This window comes from Rutilus rutilus (genome assembly GCF_951802725.1).
Source record: "Rutilus rutilus genome assembly, chromosome: 14".
Lineage (NCBI taxonomy): Eukaryota > Metazoa > Chordata > Actinopteri > Cypriniformes > Leuciscidae > Rutilus > Rutilus rutilus.
Genome location: NC_140219.1, coordinates 6,472,082 through 6,493,131, shown reverse-complemented (window position 1 = coordinate 6,493,131; position 21,050 = coordinate 6,472,082). Strand labels below are relative to the sequence as shown.

Below are 21,050 nucleotides of genomic sequence, written 5' to 3'. Positions count from 1 at the left end.
ATAATCAAAATGATCTTTCTTTAATATAGTGAAGACTTAATTAGGTATTGATGTTTTATTATCTTGCTGAAAATAGCCTGAATAAACAAACTTTATTTCTGCGAAAATTGAGCTCAACACCAACAAAAGCGCAGCACATATTTTAGACATCACAATTAAAACAGAAATGTACTTTTAAAAAAATGAATACAGAAACAGTGCTGTAGAACGTACACACCTGATGTATAATCCTTACAAACCTTATTTTTAAGGAAAAAATAAAATAAAATAAAATAATACAATTAATATAAAACAAGATTTTGTTTCATTTCAGTTTGACATCACACATTAAGTGCCTGTTAAACAACAAATAAAACTATGTACATACAAACAGGCATTCAAATATATTTCTGTTTGTTTGTTGTTTTCATTTTATGAAAGCAGCTTTTGGGATCTTTCCTTGAGCCTAAAAGAGAACAAAATGATAAAATTAGTAAAAGACTAGTTTTTAAGTCTCAAATGGATGTGACGAGATTTCAATAGCACACGGTCCACCTCAAACTATATATCTGATCACTGTAAAACCAACATAAATTTACTGTAATGATTTACATGTTCACAAATCACCTGATCTCAAAGAGGGAATTCAAATAACGTTTTCAGCATGACTATTCAAAGATAGACATCAAGTTTAGAGATGGTTAATCCGCTTTTGGAACATTTTAAACAAGTCAGGTTTTCAATAGATAATGCATTTAAAAAAATTGTTTATTGACAGCACAGAACTGCTGAAATGAAATGAGCACATATTATACACCATTTACTAAAAACTGTCATTTCTGTTATCGGCCAAGCAGATTCATACCTTTAGTTCCGTGAAAATCTGAGCTGCTCTGTGAAAATCCCACGCGTTATCCTGCAGACATCTAACAGCAATACACAAGCCTTACCAACAGAATCGGGATAATATTGACTAGGGCTGGGCGGTATGACCAAAATCTTATATTAGTAAGTCTTTTAAAGTAAATGCAACTTTACGAAGTAACAGTATAGTATAGTATTTTCATATCCTAAATAACTATGTGATGACGACTATTTCTAAATGAAATATTTTTCAAATAGAAAGTACTTAATTTTTTGGGACTCTCACCAGTAAATAATGTAAAGCAGTCCTACTAATAACTACACAAATATATCTACTGTAGAATAACTTGCAGCCCAACATCCTTGGAAACAAATAAATATGATGCTATTTACAAAAGCAGCGATTTTGATATCACCCAGCCCTTCCATTTCACACATCATCCATAGAAACATCCATATTTAGTTCTAGAATCAAGTGCCCCTATTATGCTATTTTAAAGGTTCCTAATGTTGTTCTGGAGGTCTCATACAACAGGTTTACATGCATCTAAAGTAAAAAATAAAATAAAATAAAAAAAAACGCTTAAATTTTTTCATAATACACATTGCAGCATCAGCTCTTTTCTCATTGTGTTTGAAACTGTTCGATAAAGGATTCGGTCTCTCTAAACCCCTCCTTTCCGAGAGCTTCCTCTGCTCTGATTGGTCAGATGGCCCAGTCTGTTGTGATTGGTCGACAGGGCGTATCAGAAAACCAAACGCCCATTAGGCCTCCGGAGGCTTCCTCTGTGCTTGATACACAGTGATACGAACAATAATGATGCATAAATTTCACCACATCAATTCCATCGAGTCCTCATCCTTTAAAGTGCATCAAAGTGGAAGTTGAACCAAACTCTTCCAGACCCCAGCTACAACTACCGTGTTTGAGGGTCGATATAGTGGTTGTTCACGGGCAGCAAATGAAGACTATAGGCTGGCATTATGCAAATTTGTTACAAACCTACATAGGTTTGTGCAGGAAGAAAGACTGACGACTTGTTTCAGGCAGTTCAGAATCGGTTCCTTCTTTTGGGATAAAATACCTCTATTTGTCATGCACTTTGATCTTTAAAACTTTGCAGCCCTTTTACATTGACAAACAGCTATATTACACTTCAGCCCCTTTCACACAGCGCGTTGATCCCGGGAAATTGCCATGACATTGCTAGAGTGCCTTCTGTGTGAACGCAAACACGTCCCGGGATTGATGCGGGGATGGGGACCTAGTAACATTGCTGGGATCAGTCCCGGAAAGCGCCCTGTGTGAACAAAAGCCAGGACCAATGTCGTAAGGGGTATTTTGTTGCTTGTGTTCGTCATCAACAAAGTAAGAAACGAAAAAATGTGTGCAAACAAGAATGAAGCAAGAGACCAGGAGCTCCTTACTATCTGCGCTGAAGCGGAGATCGTTAGCCAGTTTTGTGGAACGGTACGCGATGCGTTAGTGTACGACCGAATCCGGAAAAAAATGCGGGGTCATCGTGGTTTCTCGAGATCGAAAGCGCAGATCATTAGTAAACTTAAGACGCTCACGACTACAATGGAAAGAGCCGTAGCGGAAGATTAGACTTGTCCTTCTACAACACATCCTGACGTCACGTGTCTTTACGGGATGTGTGTGAACGCACTCACAGATTCCTGAAAATCCCTGGCAGAGTGAATGAACCAAAATCAAACGATTATCCGTGTATTTTCCGGAATCTCCGGGCTTTCATGAAAGGCAATAAACTAAAAAGCATAGTAGGGGCACTTTAAGACCTACAAGTGTAAGAGCATGGTTTTTCCTCACTGCTCACTTTTGAGACCATTCCAGGTTCATTTCAGACTTCTGAGAGAAGGCGGCGAGCATTTCCTGCAGGGATGCAGAGATGCTGGGCACTGGGCTACTCGAGAGGGTTGGGGCTGGTGCTGCAAACGCACAGCGGATCTCCTCAGTGGTGGCGTTCCTCACAAAGAGCTGGTCATTCACGATACACAGGCTGCAAGATGCAACAGATACCAATAAACATGCATCAAATCAACTTTGTGTTACCAAGAGGATATTTGCTCAAGTGATTAACGGTGATTCTTTTAATTGGCTGTTGGACAGTCAACATTCAATCTGTGAAATTCACCCAACAGCTGGACAGTGTGTCCACAGGGAGAAGCCAGTAAATTAAGATAACCATATAAAGCAAGACAGTGTTTTTATCTAGTCACGGTTGTGATTTGCTATGGGCTTTTCCTACCCAGAATTCCGAGCTGGAACTGTGATGAAGACCCTAGAGAACGCCCTGACAGAGTCTCTCGCTTTGTCATCAACTGAAGAGAAGAAAGTAAACATTTTGAGATGAACGCACTGTCATTTTGACATGTAACTGTGTTCAAGCAAGACTCACCCTCTTTGAACACTCCACTCACTGTGAACACTAATAAAGTGCTCTATGGAAAAGACAGGAAAGCAACAAGACGTCAAAAATTGTAAATAGCTCCAGTGATAACAGTGTTAAAATGGAACTTACTGTGTATGTGTTGACATCAACATTGATTAAATTAATGTCATGCTGGGTCTTTGGGAGCTCACTCAGGAAGGCGACCAGAGTCAGGCGAGTGCGTTTTAGCAAGCGAAACCGACCGGCTGTAAAGAAGAAGATGGCTGTACATGACAAATATAAAATGTTTTTTAACAAAAACATTTTTTTTTTTTTTTTTTACACTGTAAACTCTAATTTGCTTGTTTCTCCTGAAACATACAGGGATCTTTGATGTTCTTGATATTGCGGCTGTGTTTATGATAATCTTTCAACCTGCACCTGCAAAATTATAGGAAAAAGAAATGAGACCACAAATAAACTGTACAATTTTGCAACATTTACAAACATTACAAATTATTTTTCATTTAAATTTACTTCCCCACAAAAAAAAAAAAAAAAAAAGAAGTGTACAATGTGGATGCATTTAACAAAAGTCTGGGTCACATTTCACCCCCAAAATAAATAATGAAACAATATATATTAAAAACTATATATTTTTTTTATAATAGGCTACTTCAAATAGTTGCGAAAAATCAAAGTTTTAGGTTGATGCATATTGCAGAGAATAGACCGGGCACGCGATTGTTACTTACGTGTGGCTTGCTTGATGATAAAGAGTTAAAATCGGTTGCGTGTAAATAGGATTCAAGCATTGGGTCTTAATGTGACAGCAGCCTAATACAGTAAACCTGCTGCGGTCTGTCAGTAAATCACTCACTGCTCTTGACTGAATAACTTTTGTAGCTTTAATATGAATCAATACACATTTAATTCATACATTTTTTGATTTTACAATTAAAGCATTATCGTATTGCATTAAACAAGTTATCGCATATTACATTTTTCTTCAATATAGTGCAGCCCCAAAAATAAACTACAACAATTTAATTAGAAAGTTATAATATTATATGTATGTATGTATGCATGTATGCATGCATATTTGTGTGTGTGTATATATATACAGTGAGGAAAATAAGTATTTGAACACCCTGCTATTTTGCAAGTTCTCCTACTTGGAAATCATGGAGGGGTCTGAAATTGTCATCGTAGGTGCATGTCCACTGTGAGAGACATAATCTAAAAAAAAAAATCCAGAAATCACAATAAATGATTTTTTAACTATTTATTTGTATGATACAGCTGCAAATAAGTATTTGAACACCTGTCTATCAGCTAGAATTCTGACCCTCAAAGACCTGTTAGTCTGCCTTTAAAATGTCCACCTCCACTCCATTTATTATCCTAAATTAGATGCACCTGTTTGAGGTCGTTAGCTGCATAAAGACACCTGTCCACCCCATACAATCAGTAAGAATCCAACTACTAACATGGCCAAGACCAAAGAGCTGTCCAAAGGCACTAGAGACAAAATTGTACACCTCCACAAGGCTGGAAAGGGCTACGGGGAAATTGCCAAGCAGCTTGGTGAAAAAAGGTCCACTGTTGGAGCAATCATTAGAAAATGGAAGAAGCTAAACATGACTGTCAATCTCCCTCGGACTGGGGCTCCATGCAAGATCTCACCTCGTGGGGTCTCAATGATCCTAAGAAAGGTGAGAAATCAGCCCAGAACTACACGGGAGGAGCTGGTCAATGACCTGAAAAGAGCTGGGACCACCGTTTCCAAGGTTACTGTTGGTAATACACTAAGACGTCATGGTTTGAAGGTTCCCCTGCTTAAACCAGCACATGTCAAGGCCCGTCTTAAGTTTGCCAATGACCATTTGGATGATCCAGAGGAGTCATGGGAGAAAGTCATGTGGTCAGATGAGACCAAAATAGAACTTTTTGGTCATAATTCCACTAAACGTGTTTGGATGAAGAAGAATGATGAGTACCATCCCAAGAACACCATCCCTACTGTGAAGCATGGGGGTGGTAGCATCATGCTTTGGGGGTGTTTTTCTGCACATGGGACAGTGCGACTGCACTGTATTAAGGAGAGGATGACCGGGGCCATGTATTGCGAGATTTTGGGGAACAACCTCCTTCCCTCAGTTAGAGCATTGAAGATGGGTCGAGGCTGGGTCTTCCAACATGACAATGACCCGAAGCACACAGCCAGGATAACCAAGGAGTGGCTCTGTAAGAAGCATATCAAGGTTCTGGCGTGGCCTAGCCAGTCTCCAGACCTAAACCCAATAGAGAATCTTTGGAGGGAGCTCAAACTCTGTGTTTCTCAGCGACAGCCCAGAAACCTGACTGATCTAGAGAAGATCTGTGTGGAGGAGTGGGCCAAAATCCCTCCTGCAGTGTGTGCAAACCTGGTCAAAAACTACAGGAAATGTTTGACCTCTGTAATTGCAAACAAAGGCTACTGTACCAAATATTAACATTGATTTTCTCAGGTGTTCAAATACTTATTTGCAGCTGTATCATACAAATAAATTGTTAAAAAATCATACATTGTGATTTCTGGATTTTTTTTTTTTGATTATGTCTCTCACAGTGGACATGCACCTACGGCAATTTCAGACCCCTCCATAATTTCTAAGTGGGAGAACTTGCAAAATAGCAGGGTGTTCAAATACTTATTTTCCTCACTGTATATATATATATATATAGATACACCTGATAAATGGCATATTAAGGACAGCCTAATGCTAATCTCGACGAGTAGTGTTTTAAGGACAGAGAGCTCACACTGTACCTGGAGGGATTATTTATGGGTGGCAGACTGAGAGAGAAGCAGGCACCATCATGATACGCCTCCAGCAGCCGCTGTCTATCCCCAGAGTCATAGACACAGTAATAACTTCCACAAAACAAACACAAACACACATCACTGCTGATAAAAGCATGCTTATAGTAGAAAACATCAAGAGGCACCTCTGGTAAAACATTTCCACACATGCACTTACTGTTGCAGAAAACGCTGAATGAGACCCTGGATTTCATTGGAGACAAAGCAGCTGCCCTGAATTAGTGTTACAGATACATCCAGTCAAACACTTAATTGACATGCTTCAGGTCAATATAACAGTGCAGACGTCTAGGCTACCTTGCAAGGAGGGATGTGTGTGCGTGCTTCCACGTCAAAGCAGATCGGAAGTGGAAGCACATGACCGTCCTATGGAAATAACGTCCTATGGTTTTATTCACATCATGCAACGGTTAGTGACTACATTTTGATGATAGATTATAAATTTGAACATTGTTTTTTTTCTTTGTAATAATGTGAACTGATGAATCATGCACATTTTTGATTTACGTTTGCTTTATTCCAGTCAGGAGAGTGTCTGATGACACTTAATCGGTGTGTGTTCTTTTGGAAGCCAGTCTGGAATCAGGCATCCTGTCCTTGACCAATCAATGATCGACTGACTTAATTTCTGACAAACACTAACAACTGCATCATACATTCAGTCCAGTTGGTTCAAAACATTATTGACAAATCAAAAAAAGCTCACCAGTCTGTGAAGCCTGGGAAATCGCTCCCGAACAGCACTGTCACGGAAGACAAGAGGAAAACAGTGATGCACCTCATTATTACAGCAGACACACCAAAATCACATGTGCATTCTCAAGTAATTTCTCCTCATCTATTTGTGTTTATTCTTTATGCAAATACAATGAATGATTGCTGAAATGCGTTTTGATCAAGAAACTAATGAAATAAAATATTTAGAAATAATATTGTGCCAAGATCAGCCCCGAAAAATTTGTTTTAACCCTATTTTCAACATTCTCTGGATGGATTGGTTCAGTTTTTAGAGTTTTAAACCCAAATTTCACTTGCCTGTTGCTTTCACCTAACTACACCCCAATGTGTAAAAAAACACACCATTATTGAAAGTGAAAAGGACTATAACTTTCAGGATGCAACGCCTTCACCTAAAAACTGCTTATTTGCAGCAGTCTCTGAACATTAAACTAGAAGAGGAGAAAGTATTTTTACTTTAACAGACAGACAAGTTCTCAAATGACTTTGTAAATGAAATCCATGCAAGCGCAGGGAAGAAATGACAAACTTGTCGATTTGTGACGGATGCTGTGGTTTTGTTGATGTGTTTTTTATGAACTGACTTTGGATGAATGCATTTCAGAAGCAATGATGGCTGCTGACTTGATTTTTGATCAGCTTTGGCACTGATGCCTGATATCCATCAAAAAGCATCCCATAGAGAAATAGCCAACGAACTCCAGCAAGCTTCATTTAGCCATGAGAATGAAGTTAGTTGGGAGAGAAACAGTAATAAAGTGAATGAGGAGTCAGCCTTTACACTTGTTCTGACTGCCAAATATCAGCCAATTAATTGGCCTGATTTATCAATTTTTCACTAATTTAAACAATTAGTTTGATCCTAAATGGAGTCCCATAACCTGACCAGGGCAAGTATAATATTAACAGTTATTTATTCATTTTAGTTCGGTTAGTTTCGCAGAGAGAAAAAAAAATATGAACATGAAAAGGAAACCAGGTAAAAATGGTTTTCACACCATTGTTCTGTTTTTGCAAACAAATAAAACTCTCTCTATATGTATATATAGTTTTATTTGTTTGCAAAAACAGAACAATAGTGTTTATACGCACACACTTTATTAGTGTACCAGCCAATCACATGGCAGCAGCTCAATGCATTTAGGCATGTAGACATGGTCATCATAGTCATAAAGGTTTACTGCACATTGTTATTCTTCTAGTTATTTCCCTATAGCAGTCAATGATTCAGAAGTCTCGCACATTCACAGAAAATAGCTTACTGTCATGCTGAAAAATTAGGTGGATCATCATGGATGTCATTCAGACATAAAATAATAAATGTAATATTTAAAAAATATATAATATATGCAAGTAATAATTTACTCTGATAACTTTTTTGGAGCTTGGCATAAAAAAATAAAATTCATTTTAAAATTCCCATGGTGTTTTAACATTTTATTAATTAGCATGACATGTCCAGGTCTATGAATGACACTTTTAAAATTAGACACTCAAGTTTTTCAAGGCCGTGGTAACCCTGGATCTCCAAAGAAAAACCTGTTAGGAATTCATCTCGATAGTTACGTAACCAACAGGTCTGCTGTTGTGTCTCATAAGAACCCGAGATTTAGTATATCTGTCAGCTAATCATATCAACCTTGACCTTTAACCTCACAGTGTGTGTCCCAGCTCACAGGCACTGACCTGATGTATGAGGTCTGATCTTTGAAGTGATCACACAGAGGGTTCCTGTCCAGCCACAGCTCCACCAGCCTGAACCCCTTCACCACATCCAGCTCTTGCTCCGACTTCAGCTACAGACAGACAGAGAATGAGGTCAAACACACACTGAAAGTAAATTCTGTGTAGCTTGCAGAATAAATTGAAGCTAAAGATTTAAGTGGGCGGATAATATAACAAACGTATCTCACTATCGATGTAAATAGAGCGTAATAGCAGCGGCCTAAGCGTCTCTCACCTCGTTATGAGACAGGTTCAGTGACTGCAGGTTGGGGGTTTTGTTCACCAGTTCTGCCATGTCATCCAACTTATAAAGCTTGTTGTTGCTCAGGTTCAAGCACAACATCTGTGAAGGATCAAAGAGAGATTGGGACAGAAATAAAATGTCCCTTCAAACTCTAAACGTTTGTTTACATGAAAGCAGGGTTTCCCAAATTGGGTTCCTGAACATAATGAATGATGGGATACGTTTAACTTTAGATACAGCTCTGCAGCGGTATTAGAGATAGAGAAGGGCGCTGAGTTTTGAGCATTATTCCGACCTGGGACATTCTTGCGCACTTACTTCCTGTCACATGTACATGCTGTCAAGTGGCCAAGACCACAAGTGTTGGTATTGGACAGGCCCTACTATCATGCATGTGCTAATAAGCTCCGACCCCATATCACTCTGAGACACCTGACAAATGTTTCCTGGAATAAGTGTCTGAACGTGACGTACCCACAGCTGTTTATCCTAGAAATATAACCGCATAGTTCAATGTTTCCACCAGCTGGATGTTTTGATTTCCTATTTTTGTCTAGACACTATGGCTGAGCTTGGCTTGATTAGATATGGTTGCTATATTTATACTTCACGGTGGTTAGATGAAGGAAACAGGTTATGATGCAATGAACACCAGGCCTTTGACACACTTTCTCGAAACATCATGGTGAATGTACAGGATCTTAAAGCTACTCTGTCACCAACATTACCCAGTTGAATGCACTTTACAAGAGAATAATCGGTGGTATTTGCTATACTATTGCTTATATTTCTGGTTAATAATTTGAACAAACCCCAAACACCAAGTCTTACCTCTGGGATATTCTCCTGTATGATTTTGATCACAGCTTGCATGCAGTTTTTTCGGTTTAAGATGATCTCAATATTATGAGAAACCAAGTCTGGTGAAAAAAAAGAAAAGTAAAGATCTAATTTCTCATTTTGAAAAGCTCTCAACTCATTTCTGACAAATGGATAACTGTGTTAATCTTGACTTGGGGAATCTATTGAACTTTTTTTGTGCAGTGTCAGGGTTTTGAGCACTCAAACCCTCAGTATAGTTTTACCTGGATCAGTGCGGATGCTGCTCAAGTTGAGAGACTTCTGGGAACTATCGAAGCGTTTGGACATGCAATGCTGCAGAAAAGAATAGCAACAGTTAAAGTTGCCATGAAATCAAAATTCACATTCTTGTTTTCATGGAATATTGCAGCATTTATTATAAATAATTTAACCGTGCACATCATTTTATTTTCAATTCATGTGCCGTCATAATCTTTAATCAAAATATCTTCCTCTCCCTCTTGCAGCGACTTCTCTTCTCTGATGATGTGTTTACTGGCATGAGGGCGACTGGCAGCCTGTCACTCACATGAGATCCACCAATAGCAAACCACAACCATCCAATTCCCGATGGACAAAATCAAGTCCCGCCCTACTTTTTTTCGAGAAGCCGTTTCACTTGGATATACATCACAATAGGGAAGAAAAGACTATGCAATTTCCATTTCATGCTGACTTTGAATGGAGCAGCTGCCACCTGTAGGCCACAAATGTTACTGCAGCAAGAAGCCGCTGTAGGTCAGACCTTTAAATGTTCCAGATCTTGTGGTTTCAGCTCACTTTGGAGGAAGGGGAGACTGGAACAATGGCTCATAAGCACAACCACCTGGAGAACAAGAATCATGGAATTCAGGATCCATTAGTACAAGATGAATGTTTTTAAGAACTCATGAAGCAGTACAGTACCCTCTGCCCTTCACTGTCTGTAACTCTGCGTGTGAGTTTGCACAGAGCGCTGGCAGTGGTAGCATCCTCCAGATAGAAATTAACTGCATGTCCCTCTGTGGAGTACTAGACAAAAACACAGAGAGACACAACCAGACAAACAAAGATGTGAAGCATTAACTGAAAACAATGTATTGGTAATTTGGTGATTTAAAGGGGACCTATTATGCCCAGTGTTAGGGGTAGCGCATTACAAGTAACTTGAGTTACGTAATCAGATTACTTTTTTTCCAGGTAACTAGTAAAGCATTACTTTATTAATTTACAACAAAATATCGGAGTTACTTTTTCAAATAAGTAAGTAACGCAAAGTTACTTTGTTTTTCCATTTATTGACTGGCAGCTCTCCAGTCCCCATGTTGAGAGAAATCGTAAGTTCACAGGCATTGTGTTTGCTGTGTAAACATGATGGTTATTGTAGTCTTAGAATAAATGTGAGCAGCCATTTACTCATCTCACTTGCACAAAAAACAAACACAGATTTAGTATTACAAAAAAAATGAATAAATGCAATCTCAGAATATTACGCAAACCTGCAATCGTTAAATATATTCAATTACACAAATATACTTCATTTATTTAATAGGGGTGTAACGATACCCTCATGTCACGATTCGATACATATCACGATACTGAACTCATGATACGATATTATTGCGATACTCCAAGACATATGTCTTAAAGGTTAACAAAAAATTAACTGTTGATTAAAATGCAAAATTTGGTATTATATTGTAGGTGTGAATGAATAGGCTTGGACTTGGTGCTGGAAACCCAATGCACGGGACAATAAAGACACCAGAATAAAAATATGAACTCTTTCACTGACTAGATATATCTTAAATTATGTAGGCCACTTTTTATTGGTAACATAAGACATTTGGCATTATCAGGACCCACAAATATTCCCCCATTGCATTATTATACATTATATTCAACATTATATCTAGTAGTTTAATGTAGTACTGACACAAAAACTCTGTAAACTTACATTTTATCACACAGTATTTTTTCATTTTGGGTGAACTATCTACGATACATATCACAATCCACTATACATATTGTTGCATTTTTGTATTGCGATATATTGTGCAATGATATATTGGTACACCCCTAGTATTTAATCTCACTTTATTAACCAATGCCTTTGCTGCTGACCTTCAGAGATCCACTTCACCCATAACAATGAACAAAAATTACTTTAGATAAACATCACATTTCTGTTTAATTTTTGAACTTTCTTTTCTTTCATCCAATTTTTCTAATCCAGAAAGGCTAAAGGCTTTTTTTTTTTTATTGCACCCTTTAGTGTACAGGCATGAATTTGCATTTCTTTCAGCCTGAGGCTTATTCACTTCACTTTTGGTGTGAAAGGGCCTTTACATTTGCCAAAAATATAAAAAATATATTTTTTGTTGATGTTATTAAAAACAAACAAAAAACAAGTAAGCCCAGCCCATGCGAGAAAAGTAACGCAAAAGTAATGTAATGCATTACTTTCCATGAAAAGTAACTAATTAACGGAATTAGTTACTTTTTTAAAGAAGTAACACAATATTGTAATGCATTACTTTTAAAAGTAACTTTCCCCAACTGATTATGCCCTTTTTCAAAGTCTTGATTTTGTGGTCTACAAGAATAGATATTCATGCTTGACTGTTCAATTACATTTTTGCAGCTCCTCTCTTCCCAGTCTGTCAGTAATGTTCTGGGGTGCGTTTCCCGAAAGCATCGTTGGCCAACTATGGTCGCAAGTTCATCGCAATGTCCATTGAACTCTATTGGTAACGACGGAACTTGCGACCATATTTGGCCAACGATGCTTTCGGGAAACGCACCCCTGTTTAGTTCCTGTATCTATGGAGCCCCTCCTTCCAAAAAGTGGAATTATGTGCTCTGATTGGTTGGCTGGACCAGTGTGTTGTGATTGGTCAACTGCATCAAGCCTGTTTTGGAAATGTTATGCCCCTTACCAGAACTGTGAGTTTCAACACACTACTATAATTCATCTCAACCAGGCCTCGCCCCCTTTACTTGCATATGCTTTGGGTTGGAATTATTTAAATGAGGGATATTGTGACGCGTACGTCCCTGGAAGAAAACTCAAGACTATAATGGAGGCGTTTCAGGGAGTTCAGAAACAGTGCACACAGATATATAGAATAACTCCCTTTGGAGTAGACTTGTAACTTTGCATACCTTTTTCAAGCTCAAACAGCAACATTACACACTAAAATGTTCCAACATTTACCAATACAGTTAAACACAACTGAATTACAAACAACTCCACTGACCTCTAGTGGACATACAGTCACACCTTCTAAACTTGTTCAGCATAACTGACCACTTCATTACGATCACTTACGTGTAATGGAGTAAACGCAATGGGACAGAGATTCTGTAGTGATGTTAGCAGCCATCTTTTATCATACTTTTTTGCATATGGGATCTGTGAAACAAAAGTATGAACAACACAGTCCTCAGGAGTCTAGATAAATTAATGGCTTTTGCTTGTTAGGTTTAATATGTTATTGCAGATAAATCTGTCTGCCGTGGAGCTAAATACTTAATTTATTTACCACTGGTTAATATGATGTTAACTCTATTGTGATGTAGTAAACACTGATGTTAAAGGACTAGTTTTCTCATCATTTACACACCATCATGTCATTCCAATCCAATTCTACTTTATTTCTTTGTGAAACACAAAAAGATATCTTTAGCAGAATTATATGGGGTTTATTTAGGAACACTGTAAAGTTGAAAAAATGATGATGTCTGGGTGAACTCTTGCTGAACTCTTACTGTAATTTTGAACCATGTTTTTTCTTCTCTCCCTTTATCCTCTGCAATGAATCTGTGTGCATTTTTGATCATGCCTATTCGCCTCTCTCCTTTGCAACTGGGACGTCCATATGGAGTACTGCAGGAAAAGCATAACATGGGCAGGGAGTTACATGCAAACATTACATCCATCCAATCCTTATTTCTGAAGCTGAATCATTTGCAACAACACTTACAATCTCTGTTTGGGCACCCCATTCTGACTACCCATCACAGACACATTAACGCAGCCGTTCTGAAACCTGCTGCGGGGTCCCGGCCAAGACGGTCCTGGGGCTCCACCACGATGCTTCAAGTGAACTGGATCATTGTGTAAACTAGCCTTGACGGACTGCCAACTTTGATGGACCCCCAACCAGTGGCCGTCATGATCTGAAACACACAAAACAAAAAGTTGAAAAGACGTGAAAAAGATACACTCAAGCCACGCCAGACAACTCATGATGTTTATCAGGAGGAATGGAATATTATTCTAGCCATATTTCTGTAGAGGCTAGTTATTTAGTTTTTAGTTCAATTATCTTTGAACAAAGTACACGGCAAATAGTATCTAGAATTACTGTATTTGAGAATTATCATGTATTGCATTTTATATGCTTAAGTTAAAGCAACACCAAAGCACTTTTCTTTATTCGGTCCCCCTACAGGTTGGAAGCAGAATTGTCCATTACCGCTGTCATAAATAATTTAGCCTACCGCAGCCTACTGTCGCACGCACGCCATTTGTTTATCCAGCATCGACTTTGGAAAAAACTATGTCCACAGACAAGGTAGAGTATGTTGCATGATTTTATGAAATTGCGACATCAGAAACGGCTATTTTTTATACAGGCTCCACCTATCGGCTATAGTAACGCTTGCCGTAAAGCAAGTCAAGTCTCAGTCGAACTACAGATTCACTACCCGATCTGGCAAACTTGCATGGTGCGGTTATAGCCGATAGAGGGTCGCAAAGCAAATGCAGAAGTGCCATTCACCCCGTTACGAGTTGATGAACCACTGAAACGATTTTGGAAACATTATTTTAAGGTACAAAAAGGTACTTTGGTGTTGCTTTAAGTGCACATGCCGAAGAGCTGAACTGAACATGGGCATCGGAACCATTTTAAGACCAATGTTATTGGACCTACTCACTTTTACCGTCTCCAATTCAGCGCATGTCTGTTCACTTTTCAGAGCGCCGTCAGTCAAATGAAACTCCATTAAGTGTTTTAGCTACAGCATTGATTTACATGCAGCTGCTCAAATCCATTCCACTTGATACATTCAGAGTCCCACCAAACCCTTATTTTTCAGGCTAGACAAGCCAATGCGCATGTGCTGTCCTAAGCGCAAGTATCAGGTTCCTATGGGAACCGTAGCTTCTAACAGATCAAGATGCAGTGACGCAATGACTTTACCAATCAGCGATTGGCTCTTTTGCTTAGAAGGCGGGACAGTTTCTCCCATTCATAAGTAATAGCTCAGGTGGGTCTGGCTGTATGCTCACATACTATCACTAAACAAGCTGGTATTTTAAGTGAATGGTCATTCATAATTTGATCACCTGTTGCTTTTAAAGGCATCATGTAGTCTTTGTTGCAACACTGAACTACAGTTACACTTAAACTATGTTGTTATAACGCTTACAGTTATCTGGTGTGTGTGTGTGTGTGTGTGTGTGTGTGTGTGTGTGTGTGTGTGTGTGTGTGTGTGTGTGTGTGTGTGTGTGTGTGTGTGTGTGTGTGTGTGTGTGTGTGTGGCCAGCCAGCTAACCATCTTGGCAAAAAAAAAGAAAGACAGACATCAGGACTTTTTTTTTAGTGCACCGAAATGCAAAGAACCCTATAGTCGATTATCTCAAAAAATTTAATTCAAAATAAAAAAATCTCCACAAGAAATAAGATAAATGTGCTATAATGGAAATGTTGCATTTGTCGTTAGGCCGCAGAACAGGAGACAACAAGTAGCAGTAGTACACAAACAGATAGGCAGGCACAGACAGTGAGAGACACTTTTTCTTTTCTTTTTACAACATTATGAAAGGTTCTCTTTCTCAACTTAAACTGATTTGATTATGGCCAGTGTTGGGCAAGTTACTCAGGAAGTGTAATAAGTTACTTTGACACACATACACACACACACACACACACATACACATATATATATATATATACGGTTACTAATAATAATGATACAGTGATGGATTACAGAGTATCGCGTTACTGCCGAACACTAATTATGGCAGTGGTATTGCTGTTGTGTACAGTAGTTTTGGGTACCAGTAGTTAGGAGTATGGCAAACACCTTTTTTTAGTTCTAGGAGCCAGAGAGAGAGGAAAGGAAAGAAATAAGGCACAAGATTAGGCAGGGAAGAGAGTGAGAGTCAGGATAACACGTGGATGACTCTTGAAACCTATCCATGGCTTCATTATTCTCCCAGTGCCAAAGGCATATTTTGTTTTCATTCCATGCAAGCCTTCAAACAACAGAGCAGCACACTTGCCAAAAATATGGATCCAGCTTTTGTCTCAACTGGGTTTCGAAACTCACCAGCTGAGTCAAGCTCATAAAGTGGCAATAACAACATACACCCACCAAAAAAGAAGCATTGAAACACAGCTATCCACAGTGAAGGAGCAGCAGCAGAGAGAGGCTAGATCATGCCAGGTCAAAATAAAGAAGTCAATACGTTTTTCTGCCCACCAAGGTCTAGCTCTGCGTGGCCATGGTAATGATGAAGGGAATGTAAGGCAACTTCTGCAACTGAGAACAGAGGATGACAATGTGCTTAAAGTCTGGCTAAGAAAGCCCACCAACAATTATACCAAAATGAGATTTTGAATCTCATGGCCAACTCCATTGTTAGGGTAATTGCAAATACTGTTCAGGGGTTGCCAAACCTGCACTACTCCATTATAATTGATGGAACCCAGGATGTGTCGGGGGTTGAACAAGAGGCCATATGTATCCGTTATATAATCTTGTCCCTCATGAAGACTTTATAGGTCTATATGAGGTGTCTTCAACAACAGGAATGGATTCGACTCAGGTGGCAACTGATGTCCTACTGCGGTTAAACTTGCCCCTGTCCTGCTTTCGAGGGCAGTCTTACGATGGAGCCATTTTTTATTTTATTTTTCACATTTTCCATAACTCTGTATTAGTCATAATGTTTCCTTACCTACCATTAGTCTGTTGCGTCAGACCTTTGCTACAACTGCCCACCTTCTATGCTGTCTGTAAATAGTGTTGTTTTTATTTCTGTTAATGTTTTTGTCTGTATTCCAATTGCAATGTGATATGCAACTGTAATCGCTCATTTCTTGGACTGGGCAAATGTCTATTGTCCATCTATGTATGAACTGATTGTTTGTTCTTTATGGTTATTGTGAAGCCTCCTCGAGCCTGGGAAAGGCGCTATGTAAATTAAACATATTATTATTATTATCATCATTGAGCTTGGCATTGAGACCATCCAGATGCCGCATAACCGGAGACCTCCACAGGAAATGCTGCAGTGTTCACACCAGCGTCCACTGAAGAGCACTATAGAGTGGAATACTTCAAAGCATTAGATGCTGTTGATGAACAGTTGACCATGCGCTTTGACCAGAGCAGCTTTGCTACCCTTAACAAATTGGAAAGTGTGCTAGTCAAAGGAAAGATGGAAGATGTTGTCAGTCTTTAGTGTGGGCGTCTGCCACATCCACCAAGACAAACTTGATCAAATTGACATAGGAGAGATTTGCCAGCTCTTTATCTCTGCAAATGATAGTAGAAGGAATGTCTTTGGGGCCTTCATTAAGTCTCAAACCAATGCAATGTAACTTGCAAACACTTTTCAACCTAGGCTATATTTAATTGATTACAGTTTAACGATCAGATATTTAATAAGATAATCCTTTATTAGTCCCGCAGTGGGGATTTGTGTTATTTTTTGTAAAAAATACGTTCAGTGTGATACACTCAGTAAGTGTTTTGGATCTGACACTAATTGTTGAAGTTAAAGTTTCTTATTCTTATTGATAAATTACCTTAAGTACTCAACAGTCTGTGGTCTCTGTTGCTGTATTTTTTGCTTCATAATGCACCACACATTTTCAATAGGAGACAGGTCTGGACTGCAGGCAGGCCGGTCTAGTACCTGAACTCTTTTACTATGAAGCCACACTGTTGTAACATGTGCAGAATGAATCTTGGCATTGTCTTTGCTGAAATAAGCAGAGATGTCTCTTAAAAAGATGTTGCCTTGATGGCAGCATTATGCAAAAAAAATTCTCATCCTATAGCCAGACAAAAGTGTCAAAACACATGACAAAAAACAGACACTTCCCAGTTCTTGATTATTATTGGCTGAGCTGTGTTCGATGCCATTGTAATTTACTTTGTAACCACACAGTTGAGAGTCGTAATAAAATGAGACGACGCGCAGCCAGCAAAGTTGCAGTGGAAAAAAACCTCACAGTTTGAGCACCAAATACGCACGGGGACAGCGAGGATCAGCTTCAAGAGAGAGTGAGACAAAGAAATCTATCATGTAGCTTTTCACATCATACTAAGTTTAATACATTTAAATATACATATCAAGTAGTAATTGAAGTATATGAATCTTAGTTGATTATAGGCTATTATAGCTGGTTTGGTTGCTGAGAGACGGAGACGCGCAGATACGGCAATTAATGCGCTGTTTGATTTGCTATCGTGCTGTGCTTATTCCATTCATTCGAGTATCATATTGCATAAGGCTTAAATCATTTAAATATACATACAATAATATACGATATCATATTGTAGAACATGTATATGATGTAGTAGCCCATTATAGTTGATATTATTCTTGCCAAGCTCTTACTTCTGAGAGATGGAACTGAATATATATATATATATATATATATATATGCATTTGTACCCATAATAGAGTTATTTGGAATATTTAAAGTATATTTCATTTAAAGGGTTAGTTCACCCAAAAATTAAAATTCTGTCATTGTTACTCACCCTCATGTCGTTCCAAACCCAAAAGACTTTCGATCATATTCGGATCACAAATGAAGATCTTTTGAAGATATCTGAACGATTTCTGTCCCTTGTGATGGAATTATTAATTAATCATAACTAACATTCATTTTTCTTGCAGGAACAACATTCATATGCTTTTGAATCCAAACCCTTTGGTTGAAAACTCGTGACTTTGAGTGTGTGAGTGTATAAATAACAAATAGGGGAAATGAAATAGACAGGTGGTCTAGGTTTGAAAACTTGTGCTCAACAATGAGGTAATCAAGAAAACAGTTTGCTTCTACCTAGTAACAGAAGGGTCTGCCTATGAAGAACCAATCAAATTGTAGAGAAATTATGTAATTGTATCATGTCATTTTCGCCATGCTCCTATTCGATAAAAACTGTTGTATTCTTTTTGCTGGTGGGATTCTCTCTGAAATTTGTCTGAGATCCTCTGGCCGTGATTAAAGCATATTCGAAGGCATTGTCTGGAGTCTGTCTAGTTAACGCTGCGCAGCAAGTTAGTTAGGGAAGCTTACTAGACACTTTGATAGTGTTATAGTAAAAGGGACGAGACGTCGTCCAACTCGAAGCCAGTTGTCGACTGTAGACGCAGTGCTAGAGTATAAAGATTATTAAGTGTCGACTGGAGACGCCCCAGGTAATTAGGAGTAAGGTGCATAAGAAGAAATATCTACCACACCCTCCACTAGCAGCTACACAACTACACTTTGACGCTTTAAAAAGTTCATAAAAAGAGTTTGTATGAATTGAGCGGTTTAGTCCAAAATGTCTGAAGACATGATTGCTTTATATGATGAACAGATTGAATTTAGGCTTTTATTCACATTTATATGTGATATGCATTGATCAGCGAATATAAACAGAAGCTCAACTGAACGTGCTTGATGCACGAGAACAAACCCCATTGGTTTTTGCAGAGGATCAAATGTGCTGTGTAACATGGGAATGAACCTCATTGGTTCTCGCTCGTCAGGCAAACATGCTTGAGCTTCCGTTAACCACAACTGAGTTGATGAATGTTAAAAAAAATTAAATAAAATAAAAGATGAACTAAATTCAATCTGTTCAAATGTGAACTGAACTGCTCAATTCATACAGCATGGATTAGTTTTACAATCTCTTTATGAACTTTTTGGGACAGAAAGCTCTCAGATTTAATCAAAAAGATCTTTATTTGTGTTCCGAAGATGAATGAAAGTCTTACGGGTTTGGAACGACATGAGGGTGAGTAATTAATGACAGAATTTAACTTTTTGGGTGAACTAACCATCCCTTTAAAGTAAATATATTTTAAATACTCAAAATAACTACATGGGTACAAATGCATATTCAGTTCAGCTCTAAATAGCAGCAGGTTCAGTTTTACCTGTAAAGGAGCTGTCAGTGTTCCACACCTCTCTCATCACAGCAGAGCCACTCGAATCTAAGGGAATTGCAGGGAAAGATTCAAGCAGAGGCAGATTGTTGTTGTTCATGAACTTAACTTACGAGCAGCTTCTGATATAACAAAACTACAAAACAACTGTGTTTAACGAGAATAAAATTATTATTTAAAAAAAAAAACATAGGGAATATATAAAGAGCTCAAAACGAACAGCAGAATACGATTAATTGCATCTAAAAAGACGTCATTTTGTTTTAAAAGTTAATGAAAACTACTATTACCAAAATGCACTGACATTCACATTTCTCAGAGCCAATTTATCAGTACATTATTAATAAACTTATTTGATTGTAATATTTAAATATAATTCATACCATACAATTATATAAATATAATATACATACAAATACATGTTATATTAATGGTAGAATTTTTTAGTTAATTGACAATTAAACATTAACAATAAGCATGTAAGTAATATAATTTTTTTTTTTTTTTTTTTTTTTTTAATGCTAAGTGGTGTAAAAAGCAACTACATGGCCAGAAACAAGTTACACGCGGTCCTACATGTAATCTAACTTTAAAATGTATTCTAACAGTTTAAAACATGCATCCTGTTCAAAAGATTGGGTTTAATTTGACCCAGATTCACCATGAATGTGCAGGATTTGCAAAGAACAGTACGACCTCTTAATAGGAGAGGTGATTCACCATAACCAACGTTGACGTGTTAAAGTTAGTAATATAAAAACGCGCTAAAAATGTAAAGATTAGCAGCTGACCATGAACAACCTGTCAATCACTGCTTTAATCAATATCGGTCAGAGTGCACATTCGATTCGGTCCTATAATTTAACAATACACCAAACCATATCGGTTCATTTAAAGACTTAAATCATGATCATTTTGGTACCTGAACTGGAGCAAACCCGTGTTATCATCACAGACAGGTTGGGGTACAATTCCCGAGACCGAATCATCGTGACGTGAATCGCGGGCGCGACCGCGTGCACTGCTATCACTGATGCACGTGGACTCTGTGCAAACGTGCTGCTTCATCCTGCTTCGAAAACATGTGCGTGGCAGCGTGCATATTTAACAGGCAAGAGCAAAAATATATCGTCTTGCAGGGATCCATAAGCATAAAATATAGTTGCAACTTTTAACCATTCCATAAATGAGATATTTTAAAATATCTAA

At 38.2% G+C, this 21,050-nt stretch overlaps 1 protein-coding gene across 3 annotated transcripts; it reads right to left on the bottom strand.

Moving 5' to 3' along the window:
- Positions 1-77: 77 nt before the first annotated feature.
- Positions 78-20,918, bottom strand: nxf1a (nuclear RNA export factor 1a). Of its 3 annotated transcripts, XM_084431218.1 has the most exons (22): positions 20,764-20,918; positions 19,833-19,889; positions 13,636-13,831; positions 13,421-13,538; positions 12,981-13,064; positions 10,577-10,681; positions 10,416-10,496; positions 9,895-9,964; positions 9,641-9,729; positions 8,801-8,908; positions 8,527-8,636; positions 6,809-6,845; positions 6,400-6,468; positions 6,260-6,315; positions 6,049-6,153; positions 3,619-3,677; positions 3,387-3,502; positions 3,264-3,306; positions 3,114-3,186; positions 2,682-2,864; positions 845-905; positions 78-445 (listed from the first exon to the last, which is right to left on the bottom strand). In XM_084431218.1, exons 1-22 carry the CDS (start codon positions 20,828-20,830, stop codon positions 407-409), a joined length of 1,926 nt encoding a protein of 641 aa, XP_084287344.1. In that variant the 5' UTR covers positions 20,831-20,918; the 3' UTR covers positions 78-406. The 3 variants fall into 3 exon arrangements, with proteins under 3 accessions (XP_084287344.1, XP_084287345.1, XP_084287346.1); XM_084431219.1 differs by lacking the exon at positions 12,981-13,064; XM_084431220.1 differs by lacking the exons at positions 19,833-19,889; positions 20,764-20,918 and adding an exon at positions 18,440-18,640.
- Positions 20,919-21,050: the final 132 nt, after the last annotated feature.